The sequence below is a fragment of the Sciurus carolinensis genome, chromosome X (genome assembly GCF_902686445.1).
Source record: "Sciurus carolinensis chromosome X, mSciCar1.2, whole genome shotgun sequence".
In the NCBI taxonomy this organism is placed as follows: domain Eukaryota; kingdom Metazoa; phylum Chordata; class Mammalia; order Rodentia; family Sciuridae; genus Sciurus; species Sciurus carolinensis.
Window position 1 is genome coordinate 15834584 of NC_062232.1, and position 27702 is coordinate 15862285.

Sequence of the window (27702 nt, forward strand, 5' to 3'; positions counted from 1 at the left end):
ATTATACTGCTTGTATAAAATAAAGTACGTAGAATGTTTTAGGGGACTGGATTTGACCTGTTAGTCACTTAAATGTACATGCTTATAAATTTACATATAATAAAATTCTATTCCAACCATCACAAAATCCTTTGTTTCCCAGTTATTCTGTGAGAACATGCCATGGCATAGCAGCAAAGTGTTTATATTCAGCTCAAAATTAGCTTGCTTGACTTACATATCTAAGAACAATCAACCATTTGCTAATAAAAACATACCAACTCTCCATCAATGGGCCCTAGTGTTAGAATACTGGTATGCCTGATGTTCATTTATGCTCACCTTACCAATCAAATGGGGTGAATCAAAAAGAAATTCTGATTTTCAATATGTTCTTTTTGTTTTGGTTTAATAAAATTTAGGATGAGTTCTATGGATTCCTAAAGAAATCACCCTTCTTCAAGCACCATTGGGCAGCATGAACTGGGCTATCTGAGAAGTTGAATGGGTAGGATGGATATCTACTGCTTCTTTGAATGTCTTTTGGACCACTTTTAATTATGCTGCTAGAGTTTTTAGAAAAAAAGAAATAATTTCTTTTTTAAACATTCTAAATAAAAATACAGAGGCAAGGAAATAAACAGTAATTCCAATACTGCTTAGAGTTTAAACTATTCTGAACTAATGTACCTGTGACACTACTGCATATTGCAACCTATAACCTAAAAACTATCAGCCCACATCACCACAGGTAAGAAATGAGAAATTTTGAGGGTTATTGAACACTGAATATTTGTAGCAGAACAGCAGACAGTTACCGAATGCCATTGCATGGCTCTAAAACTCACAGATCCACCTGTACAATATAGTTCTGTTGAAAAGTGAAAGGAAATGGCAAGGAGTAGTCATGTTAGTGAACTACATGGGTGATGGGGGCTGGAGCAGGAGACTTCTTTTTCTCTAATTTATCAGATTTATTTACTAATTTAGTTCTGTGCATCCTAATACAATTAATAATCTTCAAGTACTGCTCAGCACTATAGATGGTACATACTTACTTGTGATGCTAAATGGGTACTTATTTTCTTGTGCAGCAAGCATTTTAACCAATATTTCACTCTGTCCTTGGCACTTTTGAAAAAAGTCAGTTCTAACTCAACGCTTGATGACTGTTATTAATACTGTTATTTTTTTAAATTCTGTATAAAAGTGGGTCCTGGTGAGATTATGAAAATGTGACTTCTCAGAGAAAAATATAAACAGAGAGCAGGAGAAGAAAACAAGTGAGGCATACACTTTTTTTGCCACATTACATAGTTAGAGATAGACTCTTCCAGAAGGACAATGAAGATATATTTAGGCAGGATGCTATTCTGCACCATGACAATAATATTTCTGGTCAATGATTCTTTGCCTGATACTTGGTTTGGACAAGAAACAAATTAAGGCTATTAATTTGAGACAGGTATATACTGAAATCTATGGTAATTACTGATGTAAATATAGAAGACAGAATAACAAAGGGCCTTGTCAATCCTTTCATGACCTTAAAATATCATGAAATTCTGTTAATCTTAGAATCTTGTTACCACTAATAAATCCTCTGGCAATATGAAAGTGATGTAAGAGAAGAATTTAAAGAAAACTTAGCAAGTCATAACCTTTATTTGTTAGTTCCTTTGGTTATGAAACATTAAGATGCATACATTACTTACAGCAAGGGGCTATGGCAGAGATCATGGATAAGACACACAGATAAGATATTACACATGTCCTCCAAACACATAATTCAGGAAACTTCTGAGATCATAAAGTTTATACCAAATTTTTAAGGAATTTGACCAACAATATTGGCTCTAGCATCTAATCAAGGGTTATCCTATGCATGGTATGCACATGTACCAAGTCAATTCTTTTAAATTGAGGGCCAGTCCTACTTAGGGTCAGCAATAACTTGATGTTTAAAAATCATCATAAAGTATCTAAGGAATGTTCCTTTAATAAGCAGCTAGAATACACTTTATCCCATTCAAATACTCTAAAACCTGCATGAGCCATCAATGAGAATTTGGGAACATATTTGACTGCCACCATTGCGTCTTTCAGAGGCTCTACCTTTAGAAACAGCTCTCTAAGTATTAAATGAGGGTTTAATGTACACTATAACTAATAGTACTTGAGATGAAAGTAAATGACCCACTACCCCCCTCCCAGGTACCAAGAGGGGTCACATTTCCCATTTATCAGCAAGTCATCAGAGTAGGCCAGCATCTCAATCTCAGACTCTTCTGGGGCTGCTTCTTGGATGGTTGAGGGGAACACTTCAAAAATGAACCAGCTAAACAAACTTCCCAGCAGCACTTGACAGAGCTACACCTATTCTTCCCATTTCCAAAGCAGTGGAGAATTAATTACCAGTTCTATGGATCTATTGTAAGTATAATAGACTAAAGAGCTATCACAGACACATTTATTGTAAAAGCACAATCCCAAGAGTGTCTAGTGGAGGGCCAAAACGATTAACACAAATGCTTTGTCAGATCAAAGATAAAACCTGCACCGCCCAATTGAGGAATGAATTAGAACAGTGGGTTATCTTTCAAATTAACCAGGGCAGTTAGTGAGGAAAATTTCATGAAAGTGTAATTCTTAGCCTTTGTGAATCCACACAGCAGGCATTCTGCCAGCTGACAAGATGATGAAATTTTCATGCTTAAAAAAAGCCGTCTTCATTTCCCAATTTAGATTAGCTAGTGCTTCTCTCCCTTTGTGTGTGTGTGTGTGTGTGTGTGTGTGTGTGTGTGTCTATTTGCTCTTTTGGAGCATAATTTAAGGGGGGAATATAAATCAATTTTTAACTATAAAATTGTTTTTCAAAAACATTCCCAAAAGCTCAGAGATTAAGCTGGTACTTTATGATTTTCAAAAAATACCAGTTCAATTGTAACTTGGTACAGAGTAATCAACAAGGTCCAGGCCATGAAATCGACTTTAAATTAAGGCTTTCTGTGCTACCTCAAAGTCTTTCAACACTTTATCAAATCTCAGGATAAACCACAAAGATGTCTTTTCCCTAAAGAAATTAATATATTACTCAAAAATAGTCTTCCTCCGTGCTTTTTGTATTTTTATTTTTGAAAATTAGGTGTTCTAGGAAATGATAATTCCAGGGATACAATCATTGCTATATGGTAAGGTGAGAAAAAAGCATCTTCTCTCCTAATAAAGAAACCAATATTAAAATATTGTAATGTTATATAGATTGATGATTCTAAGATAATAAGCTTTAAAAAATATTGGTTTCATCATTCATGGCTGAAGATAAAAGAATATGTGATATATTTTTCTAAAAGTGATTTAGAAGTGTACTTTGTTACTACAAATATTTGTCCTTTTTTTTTTTCCTTGACAACCTAACTCTTAGCAATTTATGTTCCTTGGCAACTTACAGTGTTCAGTCAAGTACCATATTCTACTTATCTTCCTAAAGTTCCTTACTTCTGGATGTGACTTCTTCTCTCAATGTAGGCTGACTTCCCTTGCAGGAATTCTAAGACTAAAATAAAAATATTGAGGCTCTTGCTTCTCAATCTACAAATAATTTTTATGTTTAGAGGATAGTACTTTTTATCTTATAAGATGAAAACTTTCTGGTAACTAGCCTCAGAGAACAGTCACTTAAGCCTAGTACTTACTAGTAGTAACATCCTTGCTTCCAATATACTTGCTTTTTGTGGTCTCCAGTTGGATTATCATCACTATGATACATTACACTGAACTTAATCAACATCACCTGAGGCACAATAACAAAAGGAATTCAATGCCATGTCCTTGTACTAGCAAAAGTTCCTTTAAGTTTGTGAACAAGAGAAGATAGATTGGTCTACCAGTGTAAGACAACCTAAAGGTACATGTGCTTTCTGTAAAAAAAAAAGTCGTGATCTTGAAAATAGTTGAAACATTTGCTCAGCACAGGACCATGAAAAAGAATGAATAATGTATTTCTTTCTCTCCCATTCAATCACATATGATTAAGATCAGAAAGTACTTCAGATCAGAAAGTTAGTTCCAAATTTTGAGGACAGTCATAGCAATCAACTACAGGAGTGACATTGGGTTATTCTGATCAAAAATTCCTTAGAAAAGTCAACCAGGTGGGCAGTTAATTACAGGAAAACTGTTACTTGCTGTTGGCCAGATGGGTGGTGGAGAAGACAAAGCAAACACTATAGAAACCTTCTGTCAAATAACTAGATCCCTAAAAGCTGGCTATTTATCTTGAAAAATACTTGAAAAATACCACCGCCACCACCACCACAACAACAGACACACATGTACATACACACATACACACACACACAATTAGGTTAGAAATCAATCTTTCAGTTCATGGACATTTCCAATTATACAGAAGATCATTTTTCTGCCTATTCTCAGCTTAGACAAAACAGTTTGTTTCTCCTCAGAAGGAAATAGATGAGTTTCTTCTAATATTAACATTTCCATGGTAAAGATTTTGATAGACTAAACACAGAGGAAAAAAACTCAGAATTCTTCCCAAGTCTCAAGAATCGTACTTTCCTTGACAGGGTCTGTAAATGAGAAGTTGAATAGTTTTGATTTGGGCTCTTCATGCTAAATAAAGGACTAACATTTCATGTGCTAAACATTTCATCTACTGTGGAATGTGACCCCACAGATAACCTTTATTTCCATCCAACTGTTCATTAAGTGCAACACAGCATTATTCACTAAAACTTTTCAAATTTTCTCAAATGTAGTTATAAGTATTATTTAAAAAATTTTTTTCAGGCAAACCCATTTGCTTTTTTCCCCCACAAAGACAAGTTATTCTATGCCAAAATCACATACTAGAAATTTGTTTTCACTCTTCATCCTAAGATCTAATACTCACTTTTTACATGAGTATTATTACTATTATGTCAAATAATCTCTCACTATTTCACATGAGTTTCTAAAGAAAAAAATGCTAATGTTATATGTTAATTACCATATAAGTAGAAAGTATAGAATGATGATAAAAGTCATGGTTTTTACCTAATAGAACCCCAGCATTTTGGGTAGGGGGAATGTAACTCCTTTAAAAAAGACAAAATGAACTTTGAAGTAACAAAATTTGTTTACATGACAAATGATTTAATTAAACAGTAAGAAAAATCAAATGGGAAATATGGTGTCTTTTCAAATGTCTATTTTAAAAGCTTTTTCCTAATGAAGACAGCTCAGTTACTGTTCTGGGATTTTTACTATATATTTATTTTTTTAAAAAAAGGCATTCTCTTTAAATCCCAAATTGCATTTAAATATAAAAGATGTTTACTTTGATTTCCTCAGAAAATTAGGCTAGGAAGTGGCTTAGACTTCCACATAAGTACAAAATGTTTGGTAGTGGGTACTTTATTAAAATCACCACCCATAATTTTATGGCTCTACTTCTTGAAGATAGGTAATATTGATTTTTTCCTTGTTTCTCCAAAGATTTGAGTGACCACTTATTTATATAATAAACTTTTTTAAAATCCTGATTATATTCTTTTTCTTGAAAGTAAAATTTCATTATTTAAAATATAGTTCATTAACAAGAGCTATAGCATCAATAAGAAAAATTAAATTATTTGTGTTGCTATTATGTCAAAATTACGTACTTGTTATATTTTTACTAATAGTACTTCACCAGGAATTATCTCCAGTCTTTTCCAAATTTTACAGTTTTATAAAAACCAAAAAAAGTAGTAAACCACAATATATCATGTACATAAAGCCTCATTATGGATACTTACATCATAGTACTTTTTAATGCACCGTCTAATGTCCATGATCAATTTGTTGCTCAGCTGTACCGTGAAAGTCAGAGGTGAAGCCTTACAATCAATGTTACTGCAACGATACAAACTGGGCTCCACATCAGTTCCCTACAAAAGTCAGGACAGATGAGGACACAAAAAGGTTACTGCCAGGTTACAGAACTTTAGTGTTCTCAAGAAATTAATATGCTTTCTTTGTGTATGATAATCTTCATTTCTTGTACTGGTAAGTTTCTAACTCTATTTTCTCAACTATGTTCCTCCCAAAGACCCCTTTAGTCACACGTATCTTCCACTCGTTTACCATCATCATGGTGGAGTACAAAGTCGGAGGGAAAATTCTAAAGTCACTATTTTATATTCAATACTTGACAGACTCCATCAATAAAACAATTTTCCCTTTGAATACCAGTGAAATCATGTTGCTGGAAATAAACATCCCTCTTAGGGACACTAATCAAAATTTTAAATTTGTATATTAATTCATTCTAAACTTAAAGATAAATCAAGTACCCCCTAAATGACATTAGTTTACTTTCATTGTGTCATTTATTTTAGAATAAAGCCTAAAAATAAAAGTTTTACACCACAATAGCAGTATCATTTATCATCCGTTTGACAAATCTAAAATTTCTTCATTTTTTTCAAAAAAAATCAAACATATTTGGAGGAGGGAGGCAGGAGGAGTAGAAATTTGAAAGAATAACTATTAGTAGTTGAAAAAACCATTTTGTTGTGTTTTGTTTTAAACAAAGACAAAGCAAATGCAATATATAGGAAAACTGTTGGGGTTTCTGGAGCATTTGTTTTCCTTCTGGATACTTAAACATCTTGGTTTCCTGCTCCAATCTGGTATATAACCCTACCCGCCACACTAAGCAATTCCAGGTGGAAGAGATTTTAGAGCTTGACATCGGCTCTTCCACAGTTAGCCCATCTGCAAGTCGTCAAGCCTCCATGCAATTAACTATCTTATTTACAGCTGTAATGAAGCAAAACTCAAGGATTTAGCAAGTATTGCTGATCTGTGTCTGCCTCTTCCTTGCACTTGCTTCCAAAGACTGCTTTGTTTTGATTCAAAAAAATGCAAAACATCTGCTGTTTGTCCAAATTAACTTAAAATAATTACTTTTAATTTAGATAAAGGATGTCTTTTCTTTCAGTTTCAAGGTTTTACAGGGTTCTGCTGCTTTCTCATTTGCCAATGGCTAGTACATGCATAACACTGCAGTGGAGTCAAGTAAATTGGCCAAGTTTCAAGTTCTGATCCAAGGTCAGTGATACATTTTTTGGCAGTACTTCTTGAGAGGAATGTCTCCCTGTGACTTTTTAAATGTCTGATAGGCAAAGACAGCAGAAAAGATAAAAAAAGTACCTTTGTCAAAAAGGAGGTAAGTGGGATGTGTAAAGATAAACAAAAACATTCCCAAAACACTTAGTTCCCATTAACTTGATTTAAGATAAAGGAAAATATTGCTCTAAGTCTTAATAAATGGGGGTTGGTAGTGGGGAAATACAGGTTACTAATTAAGGAATTACAATAAAAATATTTTGAGATAATTAGAATTTCTAAGAGATTCCATTTTAAAAGCAAGGTCAAATACTCTAGGAAGGCAAAAACAATATTTAATCATTTTCAATCATGCACTTTAAGTAGAAATAAAGTGAGTTGTGAGGGCAGAATTCATATGATGCTAATATTCCTTAAAAGCAAAAAAGCAATGTGTAAGTGGGTTTTTTTCCCTTTTCCATATCCTATAGTGGAAGGGGGAGGTTTATACTAGATCAACCACAAAAATCAAAGGCAACTAACTAAAAGAAATAACTAACCGAGCCATCAAAGACATTATCATAAATATTTTCAGTTCCACATGTAGGGCAAGGACATTTGAATTTTTCACAGTTCCTATATTTCTCTTCATCAGTGAGCTGTGCTGGGACACCAAGTAGAGCATCATTCTCTTCATCTTTATGATAATGATGAACTCTAAATTGGGTGGGGTCTAGTCCTATGAATGTAAAAGAAAAAACAAAATCAGAAGAGCATTTATCCAAAAAATACCTCAAAGAAGAAAACTCTCACAAAATATGATTTTAAATTCATATACACACATGCACAACCATTTGAACTCAAGATCATATGGAGAAGTGATTTCTCTTTTTATAGGAGATTACTTTATAAATCAAACAAGTAACTGCAACAATGCAATGCAGACATATGCCACAGGATGTCTGTTCAGAAGCAACTATTTTATAGGATGTTTTAGTATTTTCTTAAAGTTACAGTAAAAAGACTTCAAATAAATGTGCAGTGTTATTAAGAAATACTCTTAAAATCAAAGTGTCATCATTAAAACTAAAAACAGAATAAAAATCCCATTAAAGAAAACAGATTCACTGCCATTACAACCCCTTCAAGTGCAGATACAACTGCTAACCCTGATTTCAATGCAGTGGTCGATTTCATCTTGGCTCAGTAGTTAACAGCATGTAGGTTGCAATCTAATTCAGTGGTTAAAATTCAGTAGCTGCATCTGAGACAAAACGCAACATCGCTTTTTTTTTTTTGGTATTTGGAATTCTGAAATTTAAAATATGTGCAAAAACAATGGATCTACAGATTTATGGGCCAAAACATCTCTGACAATCTTGAAACCAATATACTTCCATATTTTAATTGAAACAACACAATGCATAGCTTATGCTATCTTGTTTTCACAAACTATTTCAAGAAAAAAAAACTTGGGCCAATTTTTCCTTGTTCAAAGCACATTTGTCAAAATTTACTATTTGAGTTTATACCTAAAGATAATTATCCCACATTACATTATTTTCTTGACCCTAAAATTCTAATCTTTTGGAAATCCAAGGAAAGCTATCATATTTATTTTAGTATAAATGTAAATAAGTAATCTAAAATAGTAAGTGAGCTCAAAGTTCAAAAATATCCAAAATATCTAAAAGTTGTTGTATAGCTATTAACAGTTACATAGGTAGATAATCCAACAGAGGTATTCAGAATTCAGTGATGAAATCCTCAATCCTCTTTGGTCATTCACTGAGTGACATCTACTAATTATAAAGTACTTAAGGCAAATTCTTACACAGTGGAAAGGTGCCAAACAAAGATGACCGAGATGCAGTCTAAAATTTCTCACCTGCAAAACTGAGGTAATGTCACTGACCAGTTTTGAAGTTCAAATGGGATAATAAAGAACAAACCTAGTTTACTGGTACCTAAAGTAAGGTAAGCACTCAATAAATGTCACTTCAATGAAAAAATAAAATAGTTAATGAATACAATGCAGACTGAATTCCCTCCAGATTATGCATTTAGAAAAATACATGAAACACCCGCTCATGCTACACGTGAAGTTAATAACTACTCTTTGGAGGAATTAAACTATTTCCTAAAGTGATAGTATACAATAAAAACAAAGAATACACGTTCAAAGCCAGGTGTGGTGGTACATGTCTGTAATCCCAACTACACAAGAGGCTGAGGCAGGAGGACCACAAGCACAAGACCAGCCTTGGCAACTCAGTGAGGCCCTGTTACAAAATAAAAGACAAAAAGGGTTGGGGGTATAGTTCAATGGTAGGAGCACCCTTGGGTTCAATCCCTCATACAAATTATGCTATGTGTATGCACAAATATATGACAATGAATTCCGATATTATACATAATTATAATGCACCAAGTTAATTTAAAAATACACATTCAGAATAATTTGAAAAACTATTCATTAGAGACAAAGTACTATAATGTGTCACTTGCTCCCAAAACTCATTATATATTTTATAAGTTATCTATCCCCCAGAGAAACAACAAATTAGTGAAACATGTGGGAATACATACCCTTGAATTTAAAGACAAGGAGAAGCAAAGGAATTGAGTGAGAGACCATGCTCATGAGTGAGGCCCTTTCTTCTCTGTAGCAAGGGGTAACTGTTGCTAATTCATTAAACTCTAGTTGTGAATCCAAGAGTATTCACATAATGCCTTGCTTTTTTGCAATTATGAGAAAGCGGCTTCAACTTGTCTCTGACTGTATGAATATCAATCAACTCTCCTGGCCAGTACTAATCAGAAAATAAGGAAAATAAGCAAGATTGTTCCAGTTTCTTTCACAGTCTGAAAATCAAGGAATGAAACAATGCTGGTTTACACACATACTAAACTGACTGGCTGGTGAAAGGGAAGCTGTTAAGAGCTACCTCTCCACCTCTTCACCTTTCCACCAACCGTAGCTCATTTAGTGCACCTGAGTGCACAAAGCTGTCTGCACTGGCCTTGACTGAGTAAGTCAAAAGTGGATGGGGCCCATCTTGCTAGTTAAGGAGAAATGCCCAATGACTAGCTGAAAATTATGAGAAGGTATCAGACCTTATGAAATGTCCACCCTAAATGTTTCCACCAATGACTTCTATCTTCCCATGGCAGGAACAAAACAACTGACATAGCTTATTACTTCAGATTTATTTTCAAACTGATTTTTTTAGGGGGAGGGGCTGTAATCTTAGTATTCTGTTGGCCATAGTTCATTTTTAAATTTTTTTGGTTTTTTTTTTTTCAGTGCTGTGGATCAAACCTGGGACCTTATACATGCCAGGCAAGGGTTCTACCACTGAATTCTATATAGCCCCAACCCAGTTTGATGCTAAGTTTTAAAAATATAAAGGAAAAAGAAACTGTAATTACATTAAAGTATTAGGTATTAATGATCACTGTACAAGTTACTTGAATGAAAAATATCAGTAAAAAGTGAATTTATTGGAAGGACAATTATAAATTCAACAGCAAATCAAAGAGGGCTAAATTAAATAAGAAAACATACTGTGCCACATTTAAAAAAATAAGCATTACTCCTGCTGGAATTGTTTTTGAAAAGGTGAAAATCCAAGTTTAAACAAGTCCTAAACTTATTCAACATATAAATTAATTTTTCCAAATCCTCATGAATTCGGTAATAGCAGCCTATTTCAAAGTTTCTGAAGACTTAAAAGTTTTACTGCTTATACCATTACTCATTAAGGCTGGAGTTAAACAGGAAAAAAAGTATCTGGTGCTGCCACCTAGAGGTAGAGATTTTGAATGTTAAAGTGTGCAAAACAGAGCTGCTACATAAAACTCCCTTTGTATAATTATTGTCACTCCAAAGTTAAACACTTCTGTCAGAAATGTTAAAGTAAACCCTTTATCATCACACTTTCCCTACATGCACATACACTGTACAATTAATATTAAACTGCTCACCATACAATGCATAAACATATTAGTGTTTGAGCAAGACATGTAAAACTGAATTCCAAATTCCTTACCTCTTCTACTGAGAGTTTTCTCTGAACAAGTGGCTTAAAGAAATAAAGAAATAAACTTTATACCCCGTTTGTAAAAAGGAACTTCCACTTCTACTAGACTAGTTTTTGATAGGTGACTTGAATCATTTGGTCAGGCACAGAATAAAGGAAGGAGTAACCTGCTTGGGCTTTGGAAAATCAATTATCTGGCAGAAGAACAGGTGTGGTTTCCCCCACAATAAGCAGAAAAGGCGTATGCTTTAATTCAATCCTGTGACTTGCACTGATTGAGTCACTTGTGCTGGGATGGGAGGGACAGAAGCAGTAATGGAATGAAATTAAAATACTGTCATTTATAATTAGAAAATTTCTAGGATCTCACATTATTTTGGCAACAGGATCAAGGTTCTCATGTTTCAAGAAGTATTTATAGAAATTAACATCACAGGCATTGGGGTGGATGAGTTTAGCAATACTGTTTTTACTTAAGATCACCACAGTCTGATCACACATTCCCAATGTGACATTTGGCACAAAATTATTTTTCTACCACGGCACTTTCTAAACACTGTAAACTACATGCCTGTTTTTAGAACATTACTATTCCCATGGAGTACTTCAAATGTTCATAACTCAAAGCATGTGGATGGGAGACTTATGCATGATCAAATATTTCCCTTCCTCCAAAGACAAGTTTCTATTAATGCAACTGCAAATGACTACAGTAAAGTCAGTTAGTTATGTATGTTCACACAAGTGGAGAAGAGGAAACTCTATATAAATGAAATTCTAAGTCAGTAAAGGAAGTACCTGGTAGTTCCAAGCATGTGTTTGTAACAAGAATCATTTAAGCTACTAGGAAAGCTAATGGATTTTATTGTGAATATTTTTTTGGTGAAAATTTCCATTAAGAATAATTTCTCTTTCACAAATCTAGGCTCAGTATCTGGACTTCTTTCAGGGTGATACACAAAATGAAAACAGCATGACTGAAGGAAAACAGTGAATTTTTAAACAGTGAATACTACATCCATAAAAAGCCTTATACGGAATGTTCATAGTAGTTTCATTCATAATAGCCCCAAAGGGAAATAATTCACACACCCATCAATGGCAGAATGGATGAGATAGTATAATCTACCATGAAATATTACTCAGCAATGAAAAAAATGGATCCAAATACAATCAACAAACAGTTGTATCTCAAAAACCGTAGGCTAAATGAAAAGTTGAACACAAAAAGTAAATGCTGTAGGAAAACATTTATATAAAATTCTAGAATAGGTAAAATTAATCTATGGTGATAGAAATCAGATGATCAGTTGCTCTTGAGTGGGTTTTGATAAGGAGCATCAGGGAACATTCTCAGGTAATGGGAATGTTCTGTATCTGTGTCCTGTACTGTATGATACTTTTAAGATTGTCTATGTAAATCATACATGGAAAAGAAAGCTAGTCAACTAGGAGATATTTGCAGTATATTTTTCCAAATCTTTAGATCTAACTGACTCCAGGAAATAGAGGGGACAGAGGAACACCTATACTACTTTGGTGCAATCAGAAAAATACAGAATGAGGAAAATTCTACAGGAAAAAACATTTAACAAACTATGAGGATCCAAAAATAAAAAAAGAATGAAACAAAGGAGAAAAAGTATCATACAGACACTGATTATATGCTAATTCAAATGAGGAGTTTTTTAAAAAGTACACTCATAGTGTGATCAGGGAAACAAGAATATTTACTTGATATGTGATGAAATGAAGAAGGAACTGTGGGGTTTTTTGATATGGTATGATGATAATGCTCTGGTTATGCTGAAAGGGGGAATATATGTCTTTTATAAATGCAGAATAAAATGTTTACAAATAAAGTTATAAGATTCAATTCATAGTAATTGGGGAAGGTGGAAAAGAGGCATATGTGTGGCCATAGTTGATTGCTGAAGGTGGACAATGACTAATTGGAAGTTTGTTTTAAAATTCTTTCTACTACCATGCATATTCAAATTTTCCATAAAAGTTTTAAAAATACTATAGATTCAACTTAAATAATTTACTGTACAAATGGCAGACAACACAAACTGCTTCACACCAAAACTAAGCCTCTCCATAATAAAAAAAATAAACTCAAATAAATAATACTCAGAAAATGCAAAACTTCTGAATATTTTAAAAAGAAATAATAGCCAATAAACACCCAAGGTTTGTATCATAGAAGATAACTCTCCAAATATTTTTTTTTTGGTAGCAGGGATTGAACCCAGGGGTATTTAAGCACATTCCTGGCCCTTTTTTGTATTTTATTTACAAACAAGGTCTTGCTAAGTTCCTGAGGGCCTCACCTAGTTGCTGACGCTGGCTCTGAACTCACAATCTTCCTGTCTCAGCCTCCTGAGCCACTGGGATTATGGGTGTGCACCTGGCTACTCCCAAAATAGTGAGAGAAAAAAATTCCTGGTGGGCAACATTGTTATGGTATCAAATCAACTGTTTTTAATGCCTTTGATGATAACCCCGAATGTGAATTTTAACTTATTGAAATATATACAAGTTGAGTATCCCTTATTTAAAATGCTTGGGACCAGAAATATTTCAGATTTCAGATATTTTGGATTTTAGAATATCTGCACATACAAAGTGAGATTCTTGGAAATAGGTCCCTAGTTCATTTATGTTTCACATACAGTTTATACAAATAGCTGGATACATAATTTTATGCAATATTTTTAGTGTGCCTGTGTTTTGACTATGACTCATTACATGAGGTCAGGTGTTGACTTTCACTGTGGCATCATGTCACTGATTAAAAAGACTTTAGATTCTAGAGCATTTTAGATTAGTAATGCTCAATCTGTATCTTAGAACAAGAAACACTTTAGAAGTATCTTCTTTTTAAACCTGAGAAAATATAGATAACTTTTTGCTGAAAAAAATTGGAAAAGAAAATACCATTAATTAAACAATAGATCAAAGATTGATTGTCTCACACAAAGCCATCTTCTCTTTCAACTATCTTGGAAGATGTAGCGAGGGAGGGAGACAGACAGCAAGACTTGAGATCCCTTTATAGAAGTGAGTTAGTAACTGTTTATCTGTTACTCTTTTTCTGACTTTGTAAAAATTGTTATTTTTAATAATAAAATATGGGTATTAATATTTAGTCAGCAAAGTAATATCTATAATTCACCACCTTAATTCTGTCTTTTTCATAAAATATAATATAGTTTAAATATGTGTGTATAATGCTGTATTCAGTTTTTAAAATTTATTATACCTAACTCATTTATCTATAAGCAACATAACCTTTTTTTCTTCTTGGCAGTACTTTAAGCATGCTAGGCAAATGCTCTACCACTGAACTACATCCCCAGCCCAAGTAACACAATCTTGATAAGTGTCATTTTGGTGTACTTAATTAAAATGATCTTTTAAAATGGTGGAATGAGACAGACATGATTACATGAATGGTGTGAACCTACATCATGTACAACAATAGAAACGAAATGATGTACCCCATTTGTGTACAATGAATCAAAATGCAGCTGTAAAAAATGTTTTTTAAAAAAAACTAAATACTGTATTCTGAAAACGGAAAAAAATGATCTTTTAGAATGTTCTGGTTAGGTTTAAAATTCTTAGAGGTCTAGCTGCTTACATTAAGGGAGCAATGTCACTACTTGCCCTCAGTGCTGTATGCTGAGACAGAAAAACCATGCAGAACTGAGGTGCAAGTTGGGCAACTAATGCCATTGAAGAGGCTCTCTGTGAATTCCTCAAAGAGCTGCAGGGAATGGCTGAGACAGAATGGGTCTCAGAATGGGTCTTTACCCCTGGAGATTCAGGCCCAACTGCCCACTGGCCTCTACACAGCTCATTTCCACAATGCCCCAAATGTTTTCATTTCCCAGCTAGGTGTGGTCTCTACTTCTCTTAACTCTGATAACCCTTCATTTTTCTTCTTTTAGGACATGAACTATGTTGTACACTAGACATCCCCACAGCAGTACAATCAATTAAATGGTCCATAATTTAAGTAAAAAATCCAAAGCTGAATCAACCTTGTGTCCTTCACAGTGCCTGTTATGATGCTGGGCACGGCAGGGCTTTGATATTAATTTGTTCAACTAAAACAAAAGTAGACTAGCCTGGAAGCATGAGCCATTGGATGATGTGCTTGAGATGGCGCTCCATCCTGGAATAGGAGGTTCTTATCAGTTCTCAAGACTTCCCTTAATATCCTACCATGCATTTGGTGTGATGTCATTTTTTCAGTTTTTACAATTTAAAGAAAGTTTTTAGGTTTTGAAATTATGGCTCTATATGTACATTCTTTTTTTTATGTTCTTTTTAGATATGCATGACAGTAGAGTGCATTTTGACATAATATACATACATGGAGTATATAACTTATTGTAATTAGGATCCTCTTATAAGAGCTTAATCATGAAAAAAGGCCAAATTCTTTATTGACAAAGTAACACCTGAGGCACCTGCTAGCAGTATCATTCTACTCTCAGCCACTCTCTTTTTTGCAGGTGTATATCCCTGGGCCTGTCAAAAGTTCCCCCAAATACTGCTTAACCCACTGGTGCATTTAAGTCTTAGAATATATTACTAGGTCCTGACTATTGACAAAAACTACCTTCTGGAACCTGAATGGTGTGACTATTCAAAAAGGAAACCTTTACTTTTCAATTTAACCCAGGAACACACTGGATTAAATATGTTCTGTCTTGCCTTAAGCACTATTTTCAGAAATTAAATTCTAAATTCTCATATTCTTTAAGCACCAATAATTTCTCAGGAACAATGAGAAAAATATCCTGATAGCCAAATACCTGAAATTTTATCACTAACTATAAAGAAATGTACTTTACAGTTATTGTACAAATTATTGCTCATTGGAGGAAAGATATTACATATAATTCTAATTACTGCTATGCATGAAATATAAATTTATTAAAGGATGAAATTCAAGAATGAACTTTTGACTATTCCCATCACCAGGCTGGTTTGCTAAGTACAGAAGACTGTTTGGATGTTTGAGCACACTGTGAATATTTCATCCACAGAACATAGGGAGCTTCCATTAGAATGAGAGAGAAAGAAAAACCTACAGTCTAGAGAACAAAAGCTAAGAGTTCCAAGTTTTTGTGGCCATATTTCCCATAGGGCTATTGTATAAGAAGAGTAATACTATATTTTTTCCTATTCATAGATGGAAAAGAGTAAAATTTTTGCTTTATTTAAATCCAATAGCAATAATCTTGCATGGGTTTCTGAAAAATGATACACATTTTGCAGTAGGATAATAAGGACCATTAGTTATTAGAACAAATTATTCTCATTCAATTCAACAGACTTATTCATTCACTCATTTAATAGACTATCCTCTCTCTTTTTCACTAAAATGGACTTCCCATATGGAACACCTGGCTGTGCGACATACCACCAGACAGACTTCAGGAGGTATCCTGACCAGGAGAAAGAGAATTTCCAAAGTGAAGCCACAGGATAAAACCAACACTTGATGCTTGCCTTTCATTTCAAGGAAAGCAGTATAAAAGCAATAGAAAAGAAAAAGGTAGTTGAAAAATATAGTTGCTCTCCACAAAAGAATCTTAAAAATAAAAAATCATGAACTTAATAATTTTCCTAAATGAAATTATGCCATTATTCCTGATTTCTTTGTACTAACTAAAAGGACAAAGTATCAAACTTCACTAAAGTTTCAACACTGTAATACATTTCATTAATCAAAGATAAAAACTACATTAAAAGCAAGAGAATTATTTTATGTCTGTGATTAGGCAGTTGGAGGGCTTGTATTTTATGTATACATTTGTACACTTCAACTTATTTAACAGTGTCAGTTCACTAACTGCAGTTTTTTTATATAAAGAAAACAGATTTAGAAATTTTAAAACAAATTACAGTAATTTTATGCCTACAGCTTGTACCTCTTAGAAACCATGTACCCCCTAACACTTCCCTTACTTTGCCACCACTTCCCCATCTCCACCCTCCCCCTCTCTAAAACCATAAGCTGTAGAACTGATAACAGGGGTCTAAAAGCCCCAAGGGAATAGACACCCTAATTTTTAACTTGGAATTGAGGAATAAACGTGCAAATAAAAATCCAGTTACTGGACAGGGCAGAGGCAAATAAATGCCTACAGAGATCTGCCTGGCAAGTTCAATGTTTTCTACAGATCTTCATGGTGATGGATACTTCTAGGTATGTGCTTCATTAATACTAAACCATCCCGGCTGGGAAGTATCTCAGTAGTAGAGTGCTTGCCTAACATATGCCAGGCTCTGGGTTCAACCCCCAGTACCACAAAGGAAAAGAAAAAAAATACTGAACCTCCTTTGAAGAAAGGGGGAGAGAGAAAGGACTAGTATAGATGGATACATATATTCCACTGGGGCTGGCAGGAGTGAGATAGGAGAAGAGGAGAAGCAGAAGAGGAGGGGGACTACACAATGATGACAATTTCAAACATCCTCAGTATAAAAACCACTGTCAAGTGACAGAAACGAGAAAAGGCAACTGAAAAGGGGGAGCAGCAGCAGTTCCTCCAATACTCAAGATACATGTCCTTCCATCAGCTTGAACTGGCTACACGGCACTAAGAAAAGGCTGCCCACAATCGTGTCCATACTGCCACCCCTATACCCCAAGACCTTCATGGGTATGAAGGTGGAGAAATGGGTACACAGTGGGACCATGTGCAAGTCTGGAATGCTCCCTCTATAGATTGAGATTGGCCTGTAATGAGACAGAAGATGAAATCTCTGAAGATGGGACCCATTAGTCCACTACTGACTTTGCAAAAAATTGACTCATAAGGCAGGTACAGTCATGATAAAGTATTTTTTAGCAAGTAAAAATCTGCCCCCCGTATGGGCTCAGGTTATAGCTCAGTGGCAGAGCGTGTGCTTAGTACACACAAGGTTCTGGGTTCAGTCCCTAGAACTCTCTCCTCAAAATCTGATCCCTGTCCAAATTATAAACAAAAATAATATAAACTATGGTTTCTGAGACCAGACTATGGTGTCTGGTCCACTCTTGGTATCATCCATCTTGATACATGTGAGTGGCCATGGGGCCTATTCACTCAGGGAGGCTCCATCACCCTTTGCTGTCCAGATCTTTTGTTGAAATGCAATGTTTCACATTTCCTTCTTTCAAATGCCATTCATTAGATGGGGCTTTTCCATCTACCCTTTTCAGTGCCTGGTCACTAGAAGATTCAAAACCAAAGAAGGAAAGGGCAGCAGTTTGCCTTTACACCAGGTTCTTGATTCCACAAATGGAAAAACTTAGCTTTAAAGAAGTAGCTTTGCTCGGAGGTATTCACGGGGAGCATAGAGGTGTACAGAGGAATGGAGGAAGCACAAAGATGATGCTCCCTATGCTTGCACATCCATACCATACTACCCTGGTGGAGAATATCTTTTATAGCCTCTCAGAGCTATGCTATTTATTGCAATAAAAGTTTAGCACAGTGGTTAAGAACAGAACCTTCAGAATCACACATTGGTTAAACTCCAATGAAAGCTGAACACTTACTAGCTATGTGACAAGACCAAGTTAGTTACCTAAGTCTTGGCTTCCTTCCCTATAAAAGAGAGCTAATATGACATACCCCCATGAAGTTGTAGCAAGGACTGAATGAGATAAGATATGCAAAGTACTTATCACAGCATCCAACAGAGGAAGCACTCAATGTATAGGAGAAAAAAATGAGGCTAAAATATATCATGCATTTATAGTCCCCTCCTCCCAGCTGAGGATTTATAAACATCATCAAATACAACTCAACTTGGAGAATACATTATATGATTATTTTGGTAGCAGAATTTTATCTTCCTAATTATGTTTTGCTCAGGCAAATGTCAAAAATGAGTTTCTACTTCCAGAGCAGACACTGATGGGATAGTGGGGATGGGGGTAGCAGGAATGAGTTCAGAAACATACTCAACAGGGCCAGAATGGAAAATACATACATGCCTTGATAATCATCTGTGGAAAAACCAATCTCATTCCACAAAGGTATTCTGAGCACTATGTGCAAATCCTAAGGACAGAAGGAGTTTGGACATATTTATACTGATATTTGAAAGGAAGGAGGGAGATAGCTATAACACTGCTCACTGAGCACTCCCTCTGCTCCAGGTCCTGGGCTGAGATCATCTCAGACACATCTTATTTCTCCCTAAGTAATTCTATTCTACCACTCAAGAAACCAATGTGTAAACCAAGGTTTATGAATAGTAGAACTAGCATTAAAATTCAGGTCCCTATGATGCCAAAGCCCATGGTTTAAGGCAGACATTGCAGTGAAAGGAGCAGAATACTCCATGAAGCAAAGTCAGAATGTGCAATGCTTTATTTAACAGATGTAGAGTAGACTGAATAAGATATAAGGCTGGAAATACAGGTTGGAGTTAGGAGATTAGTTTGTAATTGCCAGAGTTGGAGTCTATGAGATGACACTGGCCTCTGGATTTGACTTATTGACAGTAAGGATGCATTAAGGACAGTACTCTAAAAACATTCACCTTAGTGTACAACAGAATAGAGAACGCAGACCTTAAAAGTAATGGAACTGTATGCTGGTTGTCGAGAAATGTAATTAGGGTTGGTTAAGAAATAAATTTCTAAGTAAAGGATGACAATAATAGTGATACACAAAAGGATGATGCTGCAAAAACATTGAGGTCTCAAGGATAGCCAATGAGAAATTAGGAATCAGTCAATTCCCAGAGAATAATAGCAAGCCCGGTTTTAGAAGAATTTAAAATGAGAGGAGGACACTGAAAGGACATTAAATATTAAAATAAAAAATTTTACATTAAAATAACTTCTCATTTCACATGAAACTACCTTTAGAAATAGACAAGATAAATCAATAAGCAAGACACCATCAATATCCTTATTAATTAAACTTGTAATAATGTAACCTCAGTAATTAATGGTACTTAAAATCTTCTGTTCATCCTTTCTTTTGCCTTCTCTTTCTTCCCTCAGCATTTACTCAGTGAGTGACAACTGAAGGGTAGGCATGAGGTTGCAGAGATAGGAAGCACATGGAGCTCACACTCTGAGGGGAGATAGTAATCAAACAACTACAAAAATAAATTCCTAACTATAAACAAATAAGCATCAGACAATACCATACCCATAAACAGGCATCCTAAAAGTGAGAGAAAGACTGTGTGTACCACTGTTACACTGTGAAAGTCTACCTGAGCCTTGGATACTTACCTAACCATGTTGCAAGGAGCACTGCATCAATTCCATCTATTGTCTCACAGATCCGAGACACAACTGGGTGGATCTGCTGGGCGAGGTAGTACTGGGTGTCAATGGTTAAACTGTCCTGTTTCTGCAGTTGTTCAGGTGCATAGGCCCTCTGACTCGCAGTGAGGTTTGACCCATCCTAAAACAGGTACAGATGAAGTTGTGAGCAACTTAATCACACATACTTGCTTGATCAGAGGGACAACAGTTTAAATTTTATGTATTCATAAAATTTAATTCCAGACACCAAGAAGTCTTTTTGACTTATGTTGAACATTTCACATCTGTATTTTTAGTAGATTAGAAAGATCAAAAACTGGGGCTGTGGATGTAGCTCAGTGATAAAAATTCTTGCCTAGAGGGCATAAGGTCCTAGGTTCAATTCCCAGCACCACAAAAGAGAGAGAGAGAGAGAGAGAGAGAGAGAGAGAGAGAGAGAGAGAAATCAAAAACCTCTCAATCTCATCCACTGAGAGAATATAAATATAATGAAATATAAATTCAGCATGTGTTATGAGTTCTATTGTTTGTCAAAATATGAAACCAACAAGATGGCACTGGCTAGACTAAGACTAAATAATTTCACAAAAACTCATTGAGAAGACTTGGTAACAATTAGTCAAGTCAGAAAGGCTTTTAAAGGAGTAACAATAAAAGAATATACATATATATGTGTATATATATATATGTATACTAGAAAATATATGATATACATTCTATGAGAGTTTTATTTCTTATTGAGAAGCAAATGAGCAAGGGAAAAAGGAGAATAAAACACATAGAATAGAAAGTTATATGCAAAATTTATATAAGAAATAGAAGTAAAATTAATGCAATATGCTGGTGAGCAGTAGTGCTCAAAAACCAAATACCTGGTCACTGGAATGAACGACACATTATTTTACACTGTTTACCTGGTTTCTCCTTAAGGAAAGGAAGGTGGTCAAAGACTCTTTTCAAGGGCTTTCTCTTTCACTCTAAAAATTAAAGTTGTGAAATTCTATATAATTAGCCCACATACACCTCTGTGGTGATGTTGTCATCACCTGTGAATCAAAAAAGTCATTACTCTACAAGACCAACATCCAACAACTTACTCTACTCTTCCTCTCATCTGAAACCGCAGAATTTAATATTCTGACTAGTAAATTACAACTATTCACAGTGCTCAGCTTCTCTGCAGAACTGATTATAATGTGAATCCTATTCGTTCATTCCTGCTACAACAGTCCCTTCTAAGCTCAGCATGTAGCCCAAAGCAGAGGCAACCTTGCACATCACTGCCTTTACCAGAGACCAGAGGAAGGGCCCTCTCTCTCTAGCTAGGCTCCTGATGGAAACAAACAGGTCTGTGTGTCAACTAGGGTCTATCTCTTCTAAGACACAGTGAAATATCTAGAAAGGAAATAAATATGCTTATTTTTTCATTATTTTGCAGGAGTTCACAACATAGTAAAAGGAAATAGGCAGAATTAATCAAGTTTAATTGTTGCCTATTTAGAAGCTTGTTAGAGGAGAATAAGGCAACTGTCAAGGACAAAAACAGTGTGAAAATACCCTTGAGCAGTGTTTTCAAGAACCACATAGTTCAGACTGCCTTTTAACATGTGAAATCTGATTGATTTATAGAGTTATAGCTTTCTGTTGAGTTTAATAATTTTTTGTGGCACTGGGAATTAAAATCAGGAGTGTTCTGTCTCTGGGCTAAATTCTCAGCCCTTCATAATTTGAGACAGAGTCTCAGTAAGTGGCCCAGGTTGGCATGGAACTTGTAATCCTCCTGCCTCAGCTGCCCAAGTAGCTTGGATTACAGGCCTGCACCACTGCTTCCAGTGAGTTTAAATCATATATGTACAGGCAAAATATTTTTTAAAGGCACTTGGGAGCTAGGGATATAGCTCAGTGGTAGAGCACATGCCTAGCATTTGCTAGGCTCTGAGTTTGACCCCTAGCATCTCGAAACTAAAAAAGCACTTGAGTTACTTTCCAATGTATCATTAGAAGTTCTCATATAAAGGCACATTTTTAAAGCAATTAAAAATTTCTGAGCATACTTATTTTAAATATTTGCACAAAGGCTTAGTTTTAAACAACAGTAACCCAAACATATTGCTTAAAACATGTTAAAAATCTTAGTTCAAACATGTAAGAATTCAGAATTGATAGATAATGGGGTTTTCTATGTTGTTCTGGGAAAACATTTAGGTTATGTTAAGCTATATCCCACAAAGACTTAATTCTCGAACCTTAGCAAGACTTCATGGTATATGCACAAACCTATGGCACACACCTTTAAGAACAGATTGCAACACTGGTTTTCCTTGAAGTGCCCATGTAGCAATTCCTGAACTTCACAGATACAACCAGGAGCCCAAAACTACATTGTTGGTGGTGGGGAACTAACAGAAAAAAACCTTTTAAATGAGTGATAAGTGTACCCCTTAAGACAATAATGTTAAAGACATGTCTTATGGAAATTATGAGCAAAGTGAAGAAAAAAGGTTTAAAATTAGTGAACAAATAGAATTTAAGATCTGAGCAAATAATTACTATAGGTTTAACAAGAGAATAACTACAATATAAATTAGATACCAAAATATTATCCTCTGAATTTAAAGTTCAAATAAGTTATCAGCAGGGTACTATGTTCTAAATGTAAGATCTAAATAAAATATAACCTATTTAGGACACAGGCTATCCTTAGAAGACACCTTGGCTTAAGGCAGTAAACAGTCCTCCTCCTAAAATTTGTTAGCACACACTTTCAAAGCTTATTCTAAAAACACAGTTGTGTTATGAAACACAGAATAATTTGGCTGTTTAAAAGCAAAACAGGAACTTTCAGTTAGCAAACATGAAGAAAGGGGACATGTTCCACAGATAGTAGACAAAGGCAAATTAAAGTCCATTAGCCTTTCTTAGGATATGTTAAGGAGAATAAGATAATAAAAAGAATTATGAACTACTTTTAAAAAGTAAACAAGTTAAGGCCCAGTATCAGTGTATGGAAAAATGCAAAAAATACATACAATTGGGCATATTGTACTACTCTAGCATCATCATTTTGAGCCTTTATATACCAATAAGACCAAGAAAAAGAAATCATCTAGACCTGATGTTTAGACAAGGAACATAAACTTGACTCTTAAATACACTGATCATCCTAGTTTGTAAGTTACCATACGTCTCCATTCCAGGTTTAGCCAAAATATGATCATGGCTTGACTTCATCATTAGATGCTATTTTACCAAACCTAGATAATTTTTTCAAAGTTGTATATCATCTGGTCCTGTCAATAAAAATGTAAGAGCTTCTCCATGTATGTAAAGATATAAATGGAAAAAAAAACTAGCCTATTTACCAAAATCTTTATTTGCATAATATGAAAATTGTTTTTTTGAGATTAGACTTGTCAGAGGCAATATGCAAAGCACATTAAGGGTTTGAGCGAGTCAGACATTTATGGAAATATTTTCCTGCAGGAATTTGCTTTCTGTAACAGTTCTTAATCAAGGGTAACCCTAGGAGGGAGACAGAGTCAAGTGCTGATTCCTGTACATGTACTTATATCATTTGTTATGTACATCATCTACAGTATGTAGCAGATATTAACAGACTACTTTTAAATTTTTACAAAGCTCTATGGTTTAAAAACACACTGATTAACAAAAATCAAACATATTATAGTGAATTTGAAGTTTTATATAATGTTTTAATATAATAACAATGCAATAAAAATCAGGATAAAATTCTTTGAGTATTTTTTAGTTGTCAGTGGATTTTTTATTTTATTTATTTATATGTGGTGCTGAGTATGGAACCCAGGGCCTCACACATGCCAGGCAAGTGTACCACCAATGAGTCACAACTCCAACCCCAGGATAAAATTCTTAATAATAATTTAAAAGAAAAGTCTTATTCAGATGAATTATTCCTTGGGACAAGTAAACCATAATAAATTCAAAAGATTTGGTTAGAGACTTATGACTTTTTTTTTCATAAAATAAAGATGACAGCTCTCCTTTGTTCCAATAGGATCCAAGTGCTTTCAAGAAAAAAAAAAAAAAAACTGCTCTTCTGTCCTATCTCTCTCTCAATCCCTGTCAGCAGCATGCTAGTCTCAAATGAAACTGGTAGTGGTTTAAAACTGTTTCAGAAGGCCTAGGGGTTCATTAGAGGTCTCATGAAACAGGAGGAAAGCAAACAGGCAGTACCTCTCCATGAACAGAGGGAGGGGAGAAAGAAAGAGAAAGGAAACTGATCGAATCATTCGTGCTTTCTTCATAAGGTATGTCTTTAGAGTCTCTCAACTTTTATTCATATAATCACACATTTCATATTTTTCCAAGTAATTATTTTGATATAGGCTAGGAAAATAATATGTTTATTCTTTTATTATTCCTCTGATATTCATAATGTAAAGTATTTTACAAAAGGAATGATAAAGAAATATTGCTGGACACATGACCAAATTTATACACATCTTCTTTCTTTTTTTAGAGTGATGCTGGGGATAAAACCCAGGGCCTTGTGCATGCTAGGTGGCTCTACCATTGATCCACACCCACAGTCCATGATATATTTTCATTAAAAGTTAATTTAGGGTTGAGAGAGTAGTTCTGTCTCACCAAAATAGTTTCAGTGAACCAAAACACTTTGCCTTAAACATTGCATGAAACTTCTAATAAAACATACCACATCCCTAACAAATGTTTTTAAATGCTGTAAAACTAGCCAGATTTTTAAGCCATCTCTTTACAGGATCAATTATTTTGAAGACTACTAAATAAGACACTATGGCAAACTGGATTTTACTTTGGATTCTTAAATTGTATGGGTCTTATGAATTATGATAGTTTTACCTGACAGATGACATATGACACAGTATCTCCAGCTTTCACCTTCCTGCCTCCTTGAGAATTAATCCAGAGGGCAACATGTACATGAGGAAGGCTTTTCTTATCAGGGTAATCCTGGGGATCCTTTGTCAATGCCTAAAACAGAAAAAGAGGAAAAAATCCAAAATCTTAAAGTAAAACTCTTCTCACACATATATACAATGAACACATCTTTGCTAGAATCATATTAGCCACATAAACATACAAATGAAAAGTATGTGTAGAACACAGTCACAGAATATTTAAACAGTTCATCTGTCCTCAAGGCTCCTCTTTCCTTCATTTATTAATTAACATAACCAGATGCAACTTTAAAAAGAGAAAAATAAGGGGTGAGGGATATAGCTGAGGGGCAGTGTTTGCCTTCCAGGCACCAGGCACTGGGTTCAAACCTCCCCAGCATCAAAAAAAAAAAAGGAACCAAAAACTACAAGTTTATGTGATGTGCTGCATAATATTTGAATATAAAAAAATCAAGACTCTAAATCCAGTGTTCTATACAGCCTCAGAGTTTCTACTAATGTTCACAATTCTCTCAAATGAATTAACTGATTAGTTGGGACTGATGAATAACAGGTACTCTGACATAATAATCTGTTTTTCAAAGGCTCCTCTGGCCTAAATAAATCCCAAAGGCACCAGAAGTCATTGGATTTCCCTGTCATGTCAACTTAAGCTGTACAGAAGCAGAACAGAAAGCAACCCCATGAGAGCAGGAACCATGCTTAAGGCTGTATTCATAATGCTCAGAAAAAGGCATGGTGTGCAGTAGCAGTCAAATACGTGCTGGATAAATTATTTTACCCATTGTGAAATAATTTGCTAAATTAAAGTACTATGAAGTACTACAGGATGAATAAGATGTAGTCACTGGTATTAAGTCATCACCTATTAGAAAACTTCTTTCCCTTCAAATGAACAACCACCCCCACCAAAAAATACAATAAAGCTACATGTGCTTTAAGGAAGATGTGAACGAAGTATTATTGTCAGATTTTAGAGAAGATTACATCCAGCTGACAGCAGAAATCACAGAAGAAAAAGAACTTACGGTGATACTTGAAGAAAAAACAAGATTTTAACAAAAGGTAAAGGAGGCAAGAATATTTCAGGTATAGATCAAAGGGATGGGGAAAAATAATCTATGGGACTAGAACGCAATATGCACAAAGGCAAGGAGGGGAACCCTGCGTTTTTAAGGGGTAGGTTTCAACAAACAAGAAGAAAGGTGGGGGAACAATGACCTGCTTAATGGATTTACCTGTTCTCAAGTGCAGTCTACAGGACCCTGGGGCTCCTGACACCCCTTTAGGAGATCAAGATCAAAACTATTTTCATGACAACACTATTTGTTCTGATATTGCAGAAGCCATGGTGAATACAATTGCTGGTGCCTTATAAACATGAATCAGTGCAGCAGTTATCAAACTGTACTAATAGTCATTATATTCTTCATCACGATGCAGTTTCAAATGAACATCCTTGATAATGTAGTAAAAATTAATTAATTCTTAAAGCTCTCAACCCTTGAGTACAAGACTACTATTTTGTGTGATAAAATATAAAGTACACACAAGGCATATTTAAATAAAGTTGCTCCAGGAAAAACACTTGTGCAACTGTTTGAGTTGCAAGCTAAACTAGCTGCACAGAATACAATTTTTACTTGAAAGAATGGCAAACTATGTGATTCTAACATGGGAATCTAGCAACAGTTTCTCAAATAAGAACTAAATAAGCCTGCTACTTCAAGAAAAGAAAACTTCATAGCAAATATTGTCAGTGATATAATTCAAACTGTGCAAATTAGAATTTTGAAAAACTTGTTTCCACCTCTGTGAACTTGACAGCTTCACAATATTTAAAGACATTTCTGATATAAATACAAATACTTAAAATGGGATATTTGATAGTGTAAAACAAAATATGTCAATTTTGGAAGACATACATAATTCAGGGAATCATCATTTAACAAATGACCATTCCATAATGTCATGCATGGGCAAAATAGTCAAAATACAACACAAACCAGATTTTAATTGAGAGTATAAGCCATTCTTGGATGTGCTTTCAAATAACATTTAAGAAAATATACCATCTATAGAGTTTTAGTGTAGGATTAAAAAGAACATACAAGGGGATATGGCTCAGTTGGTAGAGTGCTTGCCTCGCATGCACAAGGCCCTGGGTTCAATCCCCAGCACCAAAAAAAAAAGAACATACAACTATCAGAAAGAAATTTACCAAAACATTTCTAAGTATTTATATAAAACTGAATTTTATTCCTATACTTCAACCCAAACCACACATCATAACAGACTGGATTTAGAAGCAGGTATAAAAATCCAGACATCTTGTACTAAGTTACATATTAAAGATTTGCAA

At 34.8% G+C, this 27702-nt stretch overlaps 1 protein-coding gene across 2 annotated transcripts in view; it reads right to left on the minus strand.

The window, feature by feature from the left end:
• Window positions 1-27702, minus strand: part of Pola1 (DNA polymerase alpha 1, catalytic subunit) — a 288260-nt gene that overhangs the window by 137901 nt on the left and 122657 nt on the right. For both annotated transcript variants that reach the window (XM_047536617.1, XM_047536616.1), the window contains 4 exons: window positions 25282-25413; window positions 20383-20557; window positions 7635-7813; window positions 5781-5912 (listed from right to left, as the gene is read on the minus strand). In XM_047536617.1, coding sequence (XP_047392573.1) covers window positions 5781-5912; window positions 7635-7813; window positions 20383-20557; window positions 25282-25413 — 618 coding nt within the window. The remainder of the gene's footprint in view (window positions 1-5780; window positions 5913-7634; window positions 7814-20382; window positions 20558-25281; window positions 25414-27702) is intronic.